We start from the raw sequence: 17,108 nt of genomic DNA, 5'->3' as shown, positions 1-17,108 counted from the left end.
ACATGGTGGACTCAGGATCAGACTTCCTACAGGGCAGCTGAAGAGTCTACAGTGAATGTCCAGAAAACCAGGTAGAAGCAGCAGAAATTTAATAATCTAGACTTGGAAGTTACTCAGAGTTACCTGCTCCTACCTTCTATCCATTAGAAGTCTGGATAGCCAGCCTGCATTCATGAGAAGAATTAAGACTCCATACCTTGATGAAAGGAGTGCTCCACCCTCAAAAAAACCCAAAACACTGCAGACATGTTTTAAAACCACCACATAAACCAAATAAGGGCCTGAAATAAAAATCACTCTTGGCCTAAAAGAAAGTATGGTAGAAATAAGAAAGCATCTGATAAAATGATGAGAAATACCATCTGGGACTATCTGAGCTTCCTCAAGCTCCTGATGAGCTTCATCAGCAATGACAGGCAGGTAGAAGACAAGAACCATGGTGAGAGAGGGACCTGTCCCCACCTTATACAAAGTATGGTCTTACTCTACTACATGAGGTCCTCACCTTTCTTGGACCTACTCTCTCTCATCCCGGGGCCTCTCCAACATACTGCTCCACTGACCAGCGTGCCTCTTTACTGTGGCTACCTCTGACTTATTCTTCGGGTTCACTTTAGGCTTTTACCCCTCCAGGAAGCCTTCCCTGACCCCCAAGCCTGGGTCAAGGCCCCTCCTGTGGTGTGCCATAACTTCTTCTACTTTGCCTGTTTTTAAGGATCATTAGTGTCTTGGGACATAGATGGGGAAACAGTGGAAACAGCATCAGACTTTATTTTTCTGGGCTCCAAAATCACTGCAGATGTTGACTGCAGCCATGAAATTAAAAGACTCTTGCTCCTTGGAAGGAAAGTTATGACCAACCTAGATAGCATATTCAAAAGCAGAGACATTACTTTGCCAACAAAGGTTTGTCTAGTCAAGGCTATGGTTTTTCCTGTGGTCATGTATGGATGTGAGAGTTGGACTATGAAGAAGGCTGAGCGCCGAAGAATTGATGCTTTTGAACTGTGGTGTTGGAGAAGACTCTTGAGAGTCCCTTGGACTGCAAGGAGATCCAACCAGTCCATTCTGAAGGAGATCAGCCCTGGGATTTCTTTGGAAGGAATGATGCTGAGGCTGAAACTCCAGTACTTTGGCCACCTCATGCGAAGAGTTGACTCATTGGAAAAGACTCTGATGCTGGGAGGGATTGGGAGCAGGAGGAGAAGGGGACGACAGAGGATGAGATGGCTGGATGGCATCACTGACTCGATGGACGTGAGTCTGAGTGAACTCCGGGAGTTGGTGATGGACAGGGAGGCCAGGCGTGCTTCGATTCATGGGGTCGCAAAGAGTCGGACACGACTGAGTGACTGATCTGATCTGATCTAGTGTCTTGTTGCTACTTATTTACTTATTGATACCTCTACTAGAGGTGAAGTTTCCTGAGAGCAGAAGGGAAGGTTGATGAACGACTTCAGTGAGGGCATGTAATTTTCCTGAGCTACAACAAGACTCAAAGCCACACAAGCAAGTGGCTGCTTTGTCCCGAGATGGCGTGCACCACCTCCTTGCACAGGCAGACTAAAGCCGGGAAGAGCAGGTCTGACGAGTGATTAGCTCCGCTGTGTGAATAGCCGACAATGCAATCTGCTCAACCGTGGCCTCCCCTCCAGCCTCCCCAAATCAGCAACACCCCTTCCCAGCTCCTCTCTGAGAGTAGATCGACCTGCTTCTCACTAAAACCATAGACGCGATAATAGGAGGAAAAAAATAGGGTTGAGGGCAGGACAATTGGTGGCAACAAGATGAACACAGATTAATGATGCGGGCCTCGCCCTGGCCACCCCAGCCTGGGCTGGCGAAGGTTCATAGTTGATACCCATTAAAGAGCTTAATGAAATAATTATAATTCACACCCCAGAGTATCAAAGAATCAATACCGGGGAACTTTGGGCCACTCTGGGGGTGGCATCCCACCGGCTTCACAGTTCAGCACAGCAGGCAGAGCCGGTGGAAGTAAATGCAGTTGACACGGAAGTTGCATTAAAAGAGGGCAATAATAGATTAAAAGCTGCCGGGATCCTGGCGACTGACCGTCAATATCCTTTATCCCCTACCTCGCCCCAATTCTGCCCCCTCCATGCACTATTAGTCCAAATCGATGGGCTGTCAATTGACATCACCAGCTCCAGCATTAATGCGAGCTCACAAAAGCAGCCCGGCCCTGTATTATCACTCCTCTCGCTTCCAAATTACCACATAATGCAGGCCACGGGCAGCTTGTGACATGTTAACACTATACACGATTTGTTGGGATTGGACTAAATATTTCATGGCTAAAGATTTCATCAGAGACTTGATGACAGAAATAAACTGCTGCCCATGGGGAAATCACTGGAAATAATAGAATTAGGCATTGCTGGAAAATCCAGAGGGACCAAGGGGTAAAAGGATACAAGGGAACCCTGTCCACAGCTGGTGGCCTCCTGTGTGTGTCTGCTTCTGAGAAAGAGACTGCAAAGAAAGGCCTTTTGGTTGGTCCCCCATAAGAACAGGTATTCAGATTTCAGCTGGTTTACTTTCTATTCTTGCGCAAAAGCTGGGGAGGGGATTCCTCTTCTGTGATGACCGGGAATGTGACTGTCATGGGGTGAATTGTGTCCCCTTCACCCCAATTAAAAAAAAAAAAAAAGGTTAAAAGTCCTAATCCCCACAACCTCGGAATGTGACCTCGTTTGGAAACAGTCATTACAGAGGTAATTGGTTAAAATGAGGTCACTATGGTGGGTCCTAACCCAGTATGACTGCTGTTCTTATTTAAAAAAAAAAAAAGAATTTGGACACAGAAACAGACATGCACAGAGGGAAAAAGACGTGAAGACATACAGGGAGAAGACAGTCACGTGACTGGACTGATGCATCTTTAAGCCCAAGGATGCAGGCAGCCATCAAAAGTCAGAAGGGAGGAGCCGGACCACTCCCTCCCTGAGTACTCGAGAGCATGGCACAGCCAACACCTTGATTTCCAACTGCTAGCCTCCAGAACTGTGACAATACATCTCTGTTAAGTTTTTGGTACTTTGTAGGGGTTTCGGGGGGCAGGGAAGTAGGATTTATTGCTAGGCATGCATGAATAAGGAGGGGACAGCCCAAGGCTCTCATGCGTACAGGGCCTGCCCTCTGTCCAGAGGACTACGGCTCGGCGTGTATCTGACCCCCAGCCACAGGGGAAGAACCACTCTTCGGCCACCACGTTTCCAAATTTATCCACATTAAACTTTGAAGATCCCCACTTCTGGGGACCTTCTGACATCCAGGGAACTTGAACTTGGCCCTGCGGAGGGCCTCAATCACATGCTTCTTGTTCTGCAGCTTGGTGCAGATGGACATCATGACTTGGCCAACGTGGACCCTGGCCACTGTGCCCTGGGGCTTTCCAGAGGCACCGCACATACCTGTCTGGAGCCTGTCAGCTCCAGGACAGGACAACACCTTGTTGATGCGGATGATGTGGAGGGGTGGAGCTGCACTTGGATGTGAAAGCCACCTTTGCCACACCTTTTCACCACTTTTTGTACTTGTTGGCACAAATACGGGCAGCCTCCATGGCTTCGGAAGAGAGCTGCTCATACTCATCTGACCCCATGTGGCCACAGAGAGGGAACTCATCCAGTTTTCCCTTCTTCCGCACCATGTCAAAGATGCATCTCAGCATCAGGGACACCTTGGCAGAAGTGAGACTTTGGGTATGGCTTGCTCTTACAATACTGGTAATACTGGTCAGGGCAGTGGCCCATGATGACACCAAGATCTTCAGCGGCGTGCCAAAGGCAGAGTTACAGATTTTTGATGTGGACCATTTTTAAAGTCTTTATTTGTTACAATATTGCTTCTGTTTTATGTTTTTGGTTTTTGGCCATGAGGCATGCGGGATCTTAGCTCCTGACCAGGAATCAAATCACCGCACACCCTGCATTAGAAGGTGAAGTGTTTAACCACTGGACCACCAGGGAAGTCCCCTAAGTTTTTGGTACTTTGTTATGGCAGCCTTAGGAAATGTTAATATTATCTAACTAATAGTTAATAATACTAGCTGTCCTAACGCTTACTCTATGAGTCAGGCACAGAGCTAAACACTTTGCATACACTGGCTCATTTAATCCTCCTAACAAGCCTAATGGTTGATGACTACAATCCCCATTTCATAGGTAAAGATACTCAGTTTCAGAAAGAATAATTTGCCCAAGGTCACAAACCCAGTAAACGGCAGAGCAGGTCCCAGACAGACACATAAGAAACACTAAATCAACAAAAAGATTCTGGTGAATATTTGCTGGGTCTCTCAAGTGGTTACTTGCCTGCGAGGTTGCTTTCTTTCAGCCCACCAACCTGTTTCAGCTCCTGGGTTTGGAATCTGTATCTGTTTGGTTTGAGAGTCCACAATGTCTCAAAGGGAAGTGTAGGCATTAGAAAACAATAGCACAGGACTTCCTTGGTGTCCTCAGGTCCAGCAGTCAAGATTCTGTACTTCCGCTGCCAGGGGGTGTGGGTTTGATCACTGGTCAGGGAACCAATATCCTGCATGTCGCAGGTGTGGCCAAAAAAATAAAACAGCACAGGGCATTGGGGAAATGGGAGAGTACGGCAAAAGGGTCTAACTTTCAGTCACAAGATAAGTAAGTTCGAGGATCTAATGTACAGCCCCATGACTATATTTAATTGCTAAGAGAGTAAATCTGTTTTTTTTTAATTGTAGTACAACTGCTTTACAATACTGTTAGTTTCTGCTGTATAATGAAGTAAATCAGCTATATACATACCTACATCCCCTCCCTCTTGAGCCTCCCTACTAGGTCACTGCAGAGCCCTAAATTGAGCTCCCTGTGCTATAGAGAAACTTTCTATTTTATACATGGTAGTATATATATATTCCAATCCCAAAGAAAGGCAATGCCAAAGAATGCTCAAACTACCACACAATTGCACTCATCTCACACACTAGCAAAGTAATGCTCAAAATTCTCCAAACCAGGCATCAACAGTACGTGAACCGTGAACTTCCAGATGTTCAAGCTGGATTTAGAAAAAGCAGAGGAACCAGAGATCAAATTGCCAACATCCGTTGGATCATTGAAAAAGCAAGAGTTTCAGAAAAACATCTGCTTTATTGACTAGGCCAAAGCCTTTGACTGTGTGGATCACAACAAACTGTGGAAAATTCTTCAAGAGATGGGAATACCAGACCACCTGACCTGCCTCCTGAGAAATCTGTATGCAGGTCAGGAAGCAACAGTTAGAACTGGACATGGAACAACAGACTGGTTCCAAATAGGGAAAGGAATGTATATTCCTTTCAAGGCTGTATATTGTCAAGGCTGTATATTGTCACCCTGCTTTTTTAACTTATATGCAGAGTACATCATGAGAAACGCTGGGCTGGATGAAGCACAAGCTGGAATCAAGATTGCCAGGAGAAATATCAATAATCTCAGATATGCAGATGACACCACCCTTATGGAAGAAAGCGAAGAACTAACGAGCCTCTTGATGAAAGTGAGAGAGTAAAAAGTTGGCTTAAAACTCAATCTTCAGAAAACTAAGATCATGGCATCTGATCCCATCACTTCATGGCAAATAGATGGGGAAACAATGGAAACAGTGACAGACTTTATTTTGGGGGGCTCCAAAATCACTGCAGATGGTGACTGCAGCCATGAAATTAAAAGATGCTTGCTCTTTGGAAGGAAAGCTATGACCAACCTAGACAGCATATTAAAAAGCAGAGACATTATTTTGCCAACAAAGGTCCATCTAGTCAAAGCTATGGTTTTTCCAGTAATCATGTATGGATGTGAGAGTTGGACTAGAAAGAAAGCTGAGCACTAAAGAATTGATGGTTCTGAACTGTGGTGTTGGAGAAGACTCTTGAGAGTCCCTTGGACTGCAAGAAGATCCAACCAGTCCATCCTAAAGGAAATCAGTCCTGAATATTCATCGAAGGACTGATGCTGAAGCTGAAACTCCAATACTTTGGCCACCTGATGCGAAGAACTGACTCACTGGAAAAGACCCTGATGCTGGGAAAGACTGAAGGCAAGAGAAGGGGACGACAGAAGATGAGATGGCTGGATGGCATCACTGACTTGATGGACATGAGTTTAAGTAAACTCTGGGAGTTGGCCATGGACAGGGAGGCCTGGCGTGCTGCAGTCCACGGGGTCGCAAAGAGTCAGACACGACTGAGCGACTGAACTGAGTGTGTATGTCAATGTTACTCTCTCAATTCATCTTACTCTACCTTTCCCCCCAACCCATGTCCACATGTCCATTCAAGAGAGTAAATCATAAATGTTCTCACCATAAACAAAAAGGAAATGGCAATTATGTAAAGTGATGAAGGTGCTAACTAACCTTACTGTGGTAATCACTTCACAATATGAGTATCAAACCAACAGACTGCACCCCTATTATATGACAATTATGTCAGTGAAGCTGCGGATAAAAAGGAAAAGCAACGCACAGCCAACATTACTTGGTTCCTTGAGAGTAAAAATCTTATATTCACATACATCCTCTTTCTCCCTCCCCCCCTCTCTCCCCTCTTTGTGGAAGCCAGCTCTGCAACTTCTTTTCCAACCCCTCCCAAATTTTTAAGTGCTTTGTTGAAATACTGTAATATTTGTACCACACAATTAACTTATCTATTTAAAGTACGCAATTCAGTACTTTAACATATTCATAGAATTATACAACTGTTGCCACAACTAATTAGAATGATCTCATCATCCCAAAACAAAACCCCATACCTGTCTGCAGTAACTCTGCATCTCTCCCCAACTGTCCTTGCCCCCAGCATTATGAAAGCACCTATTTCTACTTCCTATCTCAAAAGATTTGCCTATTCTGGACATTTCATATAATCAAGGATCATCTATGTTACAGCATGTATCAATACTTCATTCCTTCTTATAGCTGAGTAATATTCCATTGTGTGGATATACTGTTTTATTTATCCATTCATTAGTTGAAGGACATTTGGGTTATGGTCTTTTTTGAGGTATTGTAATACTGTGTGTGTAAGTGCTTGTGTGGATGTATATTTTAATTTCTCTTGGGTACTCTTAATGCCTGGGTCATATGTTAATAAATTCTAAGTTTAACTTTTGAGGAACTGCCAGACTGTTTTGCAAACAGGTTGCCACATTTTACATTCATATTAGCAGTGTATGAGGGTTCCAATTCCTGTACATCCTTGCCAACTGTTCCTGTCCAGACATCCTAGTGAGTCTAAACTTCTCACTGAGGTTTCGATTTCCAGTTCTCTGATCACTAATGATATTGAGCATCTTTCCCTGTGCTTATTAGCTATTTGTGTAACTTCTTTGGAGACACCTATTTAGATCAGTTGTCCCCTGTAAACACTGGTTTCTCTCTTTGAGTTTACAAGAGTTTTTTTAGTACATTTTGGATAGCAGTATTTTATTAGGTACAATAGAGCCTGCCTGTGATACAGGAGATGCCAGAGATATGGGTTCAATTCCTGGGTTGGGAAGATTCCCTGGAAGAGGGCATGGCAACCCACTCCAGTATTCTTGCCTAGAGAATCCCATGGACAGAGGAGCCTGGTGGGCTACAGCCCACAGGTCACAGTTAGACATGACTGAAGCAACTGAGCACATACACACACAAGTATTTTCCCCAATTCTGCGGGTTGCCTTTCTTCACTATATTGATAGTGTCATTTTAAGCACATTTTTAATTTTTATGAAGTCCAACATATCTGTTTTCTTTGGTTGCTTGTTGTTTTGTGTCTAATCCAAGGTCAAGAAGATCCACAGCCTTTTCCTTAGGGCCCTGGGGTTGGCTGCATCCTATTAATGATAGCCCAGCTTATTAGGACAGGCCTCAGTCTTCCTGGCAAGCCCTGACTGTCCTCATACTGCTCAGCACACTCACTCCCCGTATCACCCAGATCTCAGGGGCAATCTAAAGAGAGCAAGTGGTCCCTCAGGCTAAAGATCGACAGCTCTGTTACTGCCAAGTCTCCTTTGGCTAGAGCTGCTCCAGGCTTGATCGTTTCCTCACCTCATGCAGCCCTAGTTTGGTTCCCCGACTCTGCAACGAGCAACTGTAGCAAAGATCTGTAGGGAGCCTGAACCCAGCCAGCCTCTCACCACTCCAAGAGCCATGACCAAACCATCATGCAGCTCAAAGAGAACATATTCTACCACTCACCTCTTGGGTACCTGCCCCACCCTTCTCATTTGCTATTACATGCTTATATAATGTGCCAGACATTATACAGCAGTGTGTGGATAGTCTTACATTCATTCATGAGCTTGAGTTTAGTGAGGAATTCAAACATTTCATACAGGTACTGAGTCTAAGGAGTCAGAGTCAAGGGTGATGAAGGAAATAATGTTAACAGTTTAAACTTGGAAAAATGGACCATGAAAGGATCAGGAGAGACGATTTTCTCTTCCCATGGAAACGCCCCTTTTTTCCCTGCATCCCTGTACATTTCAAAGCTCTGTATCTGATTTACCTGTCTCAAGTTACCCTAAAATCTCTACTTAAACCCATACACCTCATCAGGGCACCTGTTCAACTTACTCAGCTGGGAATGCTTTCCCTGGAATGTGAATGTGAACATTTGAGGCGGACTTCCTTCCTCAGCATTTGCTGTGCTTCCAGTTAGGCAACTTGTGAAACGAACAAAAAGCAGGAACCTAAGTGAAAATGTTCAAGCAGCCTCCCTCAGCTGTCATTTTCTAAGTTGCCTACCGCCATCTAGTGGATAAAGATGTCCTTACAGCCATCCATAGACTACTGAAAGGAAAGCCCTCAACCTTTCCAGTCTGTCCCAATCACTCCAGTCCATCAGGTTGTCGTTCAGTTGCCCAGCAGTGTCGGACTCTGCAACCCCATGGACTGCAGCACGCCACGACTCCCTCTCCTTCACCAACTCCGTTCCATCTTAATAGAATTGAAAAGGCTATTTTTTCTATGAAGGTATATTGTACAGCAATACTGTTGAAGCAAATAGCCAGTATTGTTGGAGCAAAGCATTATTTGCAGGCATCATTTTCTTTATAGTACATTTTAAGTACACAAAGACTGCAGTTAATATTTTGGGGCATAAATATATGGCTTTGGCTTTTAAAGACAAAAATTATTCTTTGATAGTTTAGAAGTACAATTACTGTTACTCAATTAGAGTACTAAAAACACATTTCTAAACACAACCATAGCATTGTTAAGTGTTATTAAGTCCAGCTGAAATGAGGGTGTAACTCTTAAAAGTGGACATGGAGATTGAAGGACCCTGAACTTTTTGCTCTCTTCCCAAGTCAATGGCACTCTGTGCAAAATTTAAATGCCAGGCATCCAGAGGCATAACTCTTTATAACCACATTACAATAATCCACACAGAAGTTGCTTTGGTCATCCTGCAGACTTACACATGCACAGCCAGACGACCCAACCGTTGTTCTATGGTTGTTAAAAGATAATCAAATAAGGTAAGATTAAATTGAAACCATTTAACTTCATTTAAACTGAATGGCAAAAATGCTGTTCTTATGGCCGCCTTCTCCACATTTTTTCCTAAGCTGTGATAAACAACCTAATTCATACACATTGCTAGTGTCTTCCCACAATAAGGATGCCGCCTTGTAACTATCCTCATCTTGTGCATGGCAGTCTCTCCTGCTAGACATTTATAAGGCTGGAACACATCTTTAGCAGCTTCTGTCTCTACTGCTGTCAGGGCTTAGCCCACAGCAAATTAAAAAACAGTATCGCAAAAGTGAAAGACAAAAATTGACTTCAGTCATTGGGTTTCTCAAAACCCCAAATTACTTCAACTTGCTGCAAAAGTTGTCTCCAAGTTTGAACACCAAAGATGGGTGAGCAGGGAAACACCCAACAGTGAACTTTTTAAGTATCTGATGAACATTGGGACCAAAATCATTAAGTGCATCCCAAGTCTATTCAGTGCTATCTTTTTGCAACCCTACAAGACTGTAGCATGTCAGATTCTCCCAGCAAAAATACTGGAGTGGGTTGCCATGCCTTCCTCCAGACATTCCTGACCCAGAGATCAAACCTGCATCTCTCCATCGCCTGCACTGGCAGGCAGATTACTAGTGCCACCTAGGTATGTAGCTCCAACTTTTCTCAGATTACAAACTCCCTTGCTTTAAAAAAAAAAAAATTTCTCAGTAAATGTGAAGCCCAGCTCTACACTGAGATGAGCCTGTGCCGCTACACTGGTATGCAAGAGCAGAGTTCTAGAATCAAGTCTACCCAATACTTAAATGCCTGACTGGCTCTCCTCACTCAGTTTACTCAACCTCTCTTAACTTCTCAAGAGTCCTCATATGCATTCTTTTCAGACTTAAATACAGAAAAATCAGTGTAACTAGCAAATAGTTAATCCCTAACTTCTGCCAAACCCTATTATACAAGCCCTGCAATGCATTATTTCCATCTATGTCAAGGAAATAGTGCATTTTACTTCAGTCTCATTGAAGAAACATGTATTTTGTTCAACTTGTAGTAATGGCTACCATCAATAACCTTTCATTGTGCTAGGTCCTGTGTTTCACTATTACATTTCATCTCAAATTTTCTCACCAAGATCACATACAAAAGTATTCAGTGGTCTCAAAAAAAAAACCAAACCAAAAATCCAAAAATGCTCCACAGGGTTTGCACCTGGTCACCTTCATGACCTGATGAAAAAATGACTTTCACTGCTGGCTCAAAACTTCCTGGAGCAATGTCAAACGTTAACACCTAAGTCACAAGATAGCCAAGGCACTGTTATGTTTTACTGAATTCTTTATCTTACTAAACTTCCAACTGTTTTACCAATGACAGCCTACTAGCTATACCCACTAACCTGAAAATAAAACTGTTTACTTAATGCAGAAACATTATTTTGAAATCCAATCTATGTTGGTTGGGTCATGCAAGAACCAAAAGCTACACAAAGTAGAGACCTGAAGCAGCCTGGGGTTATTGGTCACTCTACACTGTTGCTTCAGTGTCCGACTCTGCGACCCCATAGACGGCAGCCCAACAGGCTCCCCTGTCCCTGGAATTCTCCAGGCAAGAACATTGGAGTGTATTGCCATTTCCTTCTCCAATGCACGAAAATGAAAAGTGAAAGTGAAGTCGCTCAGTTGTGTCCCACCCTCAGCGACCCCATGGACTGAAGCTTGCCAGGCTCCTCAGTCCATGGGATTTTCCAGGCAAGAGAGTACTGGAGTGAGGTGCCATTGCCTTGGTCACTCTGCTATGAGATTAAACTGATTTTATAGACCATTTCTGGCCTAGTTTTTCCTTAATGACCACTAGATGGCAGATTGGTGTTAAGCAGGAATCATGAGCACATGGATGGTGCTAGAACCCACCTGCCAATGCAGGAGACCTAAGACACAGGTTCCATCCCTGAGCCAGTTCAGATACTCTAAGAAGGGCACTTAAGTCAACCCACTACAGTACTCTTGCCTGCAAAATCCCATGGACAGAGGACCCCTAGTCCATGGGGTTGCAAATGTGGAACACATGTTATCATCTCACAAAGATGACTTTACAGGATTCACATTGCCAGATGCAAGACCTCTGACCCATAGCCCAACATTCCTTTGATTCTGTCAACTCAAGGTTAAACAGCCAAGGTATACTGAGGTCTTTGTTCCCAAGAAAGCTTACCTAAAGGCAGTCCAGTGCAATTAGGCTTGAGAATTACAACTATTCAGAATCCACTTCTGCCTTTCAAGTTCCTGAGTTAACGTTGGCTATGATTTAAAATGAAATCAGAATTAGATGTCCAATTCCTCAAACTTAATTACATGATGGGCAAAGGCCCTCACTATGCCAACCTTAACAGCCAGCTTCACAACACCCAACTACTAAGCCTCAAGTTAGGAAACAGAAAAGCCTCTGCCAGTGGATTAACAGGGATTCACAGTAAGATGGTCTAGTTGCACAGATTGTGACCTGTTATCCATTTCCTTGCCCAATTTTTGCCTCAATGTCTTCTGAACTGTTTCAGTCAACCACAAGATTTACTAAATATTTGATACCTATTCCCAACCTACTATATCAGTAGTAACAGACTTAGCACTATGTCAAGAGTATAGTGATGGAAATGTTTTTCCACTTTGCCTTAATTCAAAGCCTTTAAGCATTCACTTAGATTGAACAATCTGACAACTAAGATACTATTATAATATTTAGCCAGAGAAATAATTTCCAAACCCAAACACTTACTACCCTTGTAAGCAGAGCCAGACAATTTTATGGTGCCAATTTTAAATACAGTTTTATTTAAGACATTGCATTTTTCCACTTACAATACAGTGTTTGTAAAGTGCAATGTTTTTCCATGTGCACACATTCCATGTTCAAGTATCAAGAATGCCCAGTTTATTTACTATAGCAGCTCAACTTCATAACTGCCACGGGATTTGCTACAATTTGGGTCCTTCCATGTTTTGTGTGGAACAATGCTAAATCTATGCTAGGCTGGCTTAATCAACCTCTTCAATGGTGGGCCCAGAGGAGGCACCACCTGATGGAGGAGCTCCACCTCCAGGGAAGCCCCCAGGCATTCCTCCTGGCATTCCCCCAGGCATGCCTCCTGCACTCTGGTACAGCTTGGTAATGATGGGGTTGCAGACTTTTTCCAGCTCCTTCTGCTGATGTTCAAATTCTTCCTTCTCTGCAGTCTAAAGAGAAATAAAAAACATTCTATTACCATAAATTCTTTAAATGGAAGGTTAACTTTGATGCAATCAACCTGACACTATAAACAGCATTTATGTTACACTGGAGGTCTTGGGTCACTCAGACATCCAAGGAAGGAACTGCCAACATCTAGGGTTCTGGTGGAAACCGCGAATGTTTTGGACCATTCATCATTGTGACCTCAATTTAAAAAACAAACCTAAGTTTTTGCTAAAGCCTGTTACACACAAAACCCCATACCCTGAAGTTTATAGCAATAATTACAAACCTGGTTCTTATCCAGCCAGTTGATTATTTCATTACACTTGTCAAGAATCTTCTGTTTGTCTTCATCATTAATCTTGCCCTGAAGTTTCTCATCCTCAACAGTAGCTTTCATGTTGAAGGCATAGGATTCAAGTGAATTCTTTGAGGACACCTTATCCCGCTGCTTCTCATCTTCAGCTTTATACTTCTCTGCTTCTTGAACCATGCGTTCAATGTCTTCCTTGCTCAAGCGGCCTGTAAGATTAATCAGTGTTTTAGGTGCAACCTTTTATGCAAGAATAAACAATTACCCTGCAACTCCCTTTAGTGATTAAGTGTGATCTCTTGGCTAAATGCTCTTAGGGAAGATGAAACACTTGGAAAGTAAAACTCAAACTCCAACCTCTTAAAAAATTAGATCTCACTATACACAACATGTAGCCCAAACTCACCCTTGTCATTAGTGATGGTAATCTTGTTCTCTTTTCCTGTGCTCTTATCCACAGCAGAAACATTGAGGATGCCATTGGCATCAATATCAAAAGTGACTTCAATCTGAGGAACACCACGGGGGGCAGGAGGTATGCCTGTGAGTTCAAACTTGCCAAGCAGGTTGTTATCCTTGGTCATGGCACGCTCACCTTCATAAACCTATAGAAATTACATTCAATATTACAGAAATTCTACATAAACAGAGGGGAAAACTCAGGGTTTCTCTGCTAGCTTAAATTTAGATAAGCTTGATTAGGCAAGACTGATCGCTCAGACATCCAAGGAAGGAGTTGGCCAACACAGGATTTCTGGTGGAAACTACGAATGGTTTTAGAATCCATCATCACAGCAGAACAAATCCTGCCCAATTTTACAGCAGCTCAAACTGAGCCAGCTTACCTGAATAAGCACACCAGGCTGGTTGTCAGAGTAGGTGGTGAAAGTCTGCGTCTGCTTGGTAGGAATGGTGGTATTGCGCTTGATGAGGACAGTCATGACTCCACCAGCAGTTTCAATTCCAAGGGAAAGAGGAGTGACATCCAACAGCAGCAAGTCTTGAACATTTTCAGATTTGTCTCCAGACAAAATGGCTGCCTGGACAGCTACATTAAAAAGAAAATTATTTTTTAAAGAAAACCACAGTTTAACTCATTATCTTACCAACAATTCTCAATCGCTCAGACATCCAAGGAAGTTTTGCCATCATTAGCTAAAGCTTTTGGTGGAAACTACGAATGTTTAAAAATCATTCATCACAGCGAAATTTAGCTTAGGCCTCCTAACTGCTGTATAACTAAAGAGATTACCTGCACCATATGCAACAGCCTCATCAGGGTTGATGCTCTTATTCAGTTCTTTCCCGTTGAAGAAGTCCTGGAGAAGTTTCTGAATCTTGGGGATGCGGGTTGAGCCACCAACCAAGACAATATCATGAATCTGAGACTTGTCCAGCTTGGCATCCCTAAGGGCTTTCTCCACAGGGTCCAGGGTGCCACGGAACAAGTCAGCATTCAATTCTTCAAATCGGGCACGGGTAATAGAGGTATAGAAGTCGATTCCTTCATAGAGGGAATCAATCTCAATACTGGCCTGGGTGCTGGAAGAGAGAGTGCGCTTAGCACGTTCACAAGCAGTACGGAGGCGACGGACAGCCCTCTTGTTTTCACTGATATCCTTCTTGTGTTTACGCTTGAACTCTGCAATAAAATGGTTGACCATGCGGTTGTCAAAGTCTTCTCCACCCAAGTGAGTATCTCCAGCTGTAGACTTGACCTCAAAGATTCCATCCTCAATAGTGAGGATTGACACATCAAAAGTGCCACCACCTAAATCAAAGATCAGCACATTTCTTTCTGCTCCAACCTGCAAGTTAAAATACAAATCATTTATTTTCATCTGTTTGTGATACATCAGTTTTGACTCAGACATATATAAAACATGTATGTACCTTTTTGTCTAAGCCATAGGCAATAGCAGCAGCAGTTGGCTCATTGATGATTCGAAGTACATTGAGACCAGCAATAGTTCCAGCATCTTTGGTAGCCTGACGCTGAGAGTCATTAAAATAGGCAGGTACTGTGACAACAGCGTTGGTAACCGTCTAGTAAGAAAAAAGATTAAAACAAGTTGGATATGCAAAAATACATCTTCATCATTCTAGTTTTACTACTCACCCTTGAGTCAGCCAGAACCCCACATTACCAAGAAATCTGGTAACTTCCACATCCTCCTGCACTATGGTGCTCACCTTCCCAAGGTAGGCTTCTGCGATTTCCTTCATCTTTGTCAGGACCATGGAAGACACCTCCTCTGGGTAAAAACTCTTTGTCTCTCCCTTGTATTCTACTTGAACCTTAGGCCTGCCAGCATCATTCACCACCATGAAGGGCCAATGTTTCATATCAGACTGGACAACAGCATCATCAAATCTTCGTCCAATAAGTCGTTTGGCATCTATCAAAGATATCAAACACTGTTACCTTGGATTTCATTATACATCATCTTTTCACTAAGAACTTAACCCCACCATCCTACTGACTAAATGCTGTCAATGCAAGTTCATACAATTAAATGGATTCAACTTCTGAATAACCATGATACTACAATCAGATTTTGAAAGGATAATTAAGTTTCCTACAGGTTTTTCTTTTCTTATTCTCAAGGATTTCATGGCCGCCTCACACTTAACAGCTTCTCAAATGGCACACTGCCTAAATCCCTCAAATTCACAATACAATTAAGGCTTACCAAAAACCGTGTTGGTGGGATTCATTGCGACTTGGTTCTTGGCAGCATCACCGATCAATCGTTCGGTATCAGTAAAGGCGACATAGCTCGGGGTGGTTCGGTTCCCCTGATCATTGGCAATTATTTCCACCTTTCCGTGCTGAAAGACACCCACACAAGAATAGGTGGTGCCAAGATCAATGCCAACTGCAGGTCCTTTAGACATGGTTGCTAAACGGGGATAAAAGGGGGGGGGGGGTTAAAAAAACGGATTAAACACCAAGACATTTACCAAGTCAACGCAAACTGGTACGACCACTTTGAAAATTCTACTTAGCACCTCACCCAAGAAACTCTGCCCTTGTCGGAATTAATCACGTGGGAGGATCACAGCAAGCGTGTAAAGCGCTGCAGTAAGGTTGCCTTGCCAACCGCGGAGGCCGCCGCAGACAGAAAAACCGGCAAGGAGGGTCTGTTCTGCGGCACAGCTGAACACGTGGTCCCGTGCCCCGGGCTGAACCTGAGCCCTGCCCCCTACCCGTACGCAAAGCCGCAAGGCCTGCAAATGCCCTGAAGCCCCCTCCCCCATCTTGGAGCCGCGCCAATGACGACTTCCTCTTTTAAGAACACTGGGTCTTATAAGAAGGAAACAGAGCCGCCGACTCTTAAGCCGCTGGCTCCACGCCCTGTAGACGAGTGCAGCCCCTTTCTCACCGCTTGGCCTCCCGCGCCGCCTTCCCTCCGTGCCCCGCTCCTCGGTCGCGATTGGACCCCTGGGCTGCCGCTTCCCCTCAACAAAGCCCCCCAATCCAGGCAAAAGAATTGCCACACCACCCCCTGCCTGAGATGTTCAGAAAGCCGCAGGCGGCCGCAAACCCATGCAGCCTGCAGAGACCTATATGCTCCCGACAAACCATCGAAGGCTGAAATATGTAGGCCTTACTTACCAAAAGCGTAAACCCAGCTCTGCTGGAGAAGTCAGCAACCTGGGATGCTGCCGGTGCGTCCAATGAGACCGGTTTCCGCCCTCCGCCCCGTCTCTTATACCCTGCCTCAGAACCTTCCAGAAGGGGCCCACCCCTGCCGGTGCCCATCATATCTCCCTCAGCCAATGGGGGCGCGGCCACCTCCGCAAGACCCAATGACGAACCCGGTTCTAGCGCTCGGGCCTCCCTCTCCCGGCCGCAGCCCGCCCCGCCTCCCGATGACGCACTCACCGCAGCGTTCTGGAACTTTCATTCTCGCCCCCGCTCTCCGAATGGCCCCGGGGAAAGGGAGGGTGGGGCCGACGGAGCCCGCGCGCGGGAGTCCTCAGTCACCCCTGGCGGAGGGCTGCGGTGGGGAGGAAGGGCGCGTCTGCCGCTGCGCATGCGTCCCCAGAAAGCTCAGGCGGGAGGGACGGA

General features: G+C 44.5%; 1 protein-coding gene, 2 non-coding genes and 1 pseudogene across 3 annotated transcripts; all 4 read right to left on the bottom strand.

Moving 5' to 3' along the window:
* Positions 1–1,281: 1,281 nt before the first annotated feature.
* On the bottom strand, positions 1,282–4,979 carry LOC112579688 (annotated as a pseudogene).
* A 7,310-nt stretch (positions 4,980–12,289) lies between these two features.
* Positions 12,290–16,807, bottom strand: HSPA8 (heat shock protein family A (Hsp70) member 8). The gene is made up of 9 exons (XM_006072528.3): positions 16,653–16,807; positions 15,727–15,936; positions 15,227–15,432; positions 14,927–15,079; positions 14,286–14,841; positions 13,879–14,081; positions 13,440–13,638; positions 13,010–13,242; positions 12,290–12,722 (listed from the first exon to the last, which is right to left on the bottom strand). The coding sequence occupies exons 2-9, from the start codon at positions 15,929–15,931 to the stop codon at positions 12,525–12,527; spliced, it is 1,953 nt and encodes a 650-aa protein (XP_006072590.1). The 5' UTR covers positions 15,932–15,936; positions 16,653–16,807; the 3' UTR covers positions 12,290–12,524.
* LOC112579760 lies at positions 12,837–12,920 on the bottom strand. Its single transcript, XR_003104094.1, has one exon. It is a non-coding gene; the product is annotated as a small nucleolar RNA SNORD14 (small nucleolar RNA).
* Positions 14,153–14,240, bottom strand: LOC112579758. Its single transcript, XR_003104092.1, has one exon. It is a non-coding gene; the product is annotated as a small nucleolar RNA SNORD14 (small nucleolar RNA).
* Positions 16,808–17,108: the final 301 nt, after the last annotated feature.

This window comes from Bubalus bubalis, chromosome 16, assembly GCF_019923935.1.
Source record: "Bubalus bubalis isolate 160015118507 breed Murrah chromosome 16, NDDB_SH_1, whole genome shotgun sequence".
Lineage (NCBI taxonomy): Eukaryota > Metazoa > Chordata > Mammalia > Artiodactyla > Bovidae > Bubalus > Bubalus bubalis.
The sequence above is the reverse complement of the archived record's forward strand: the minus strand, read 5'-3'. Positions and strand labels throughout refer to the sequence as shown.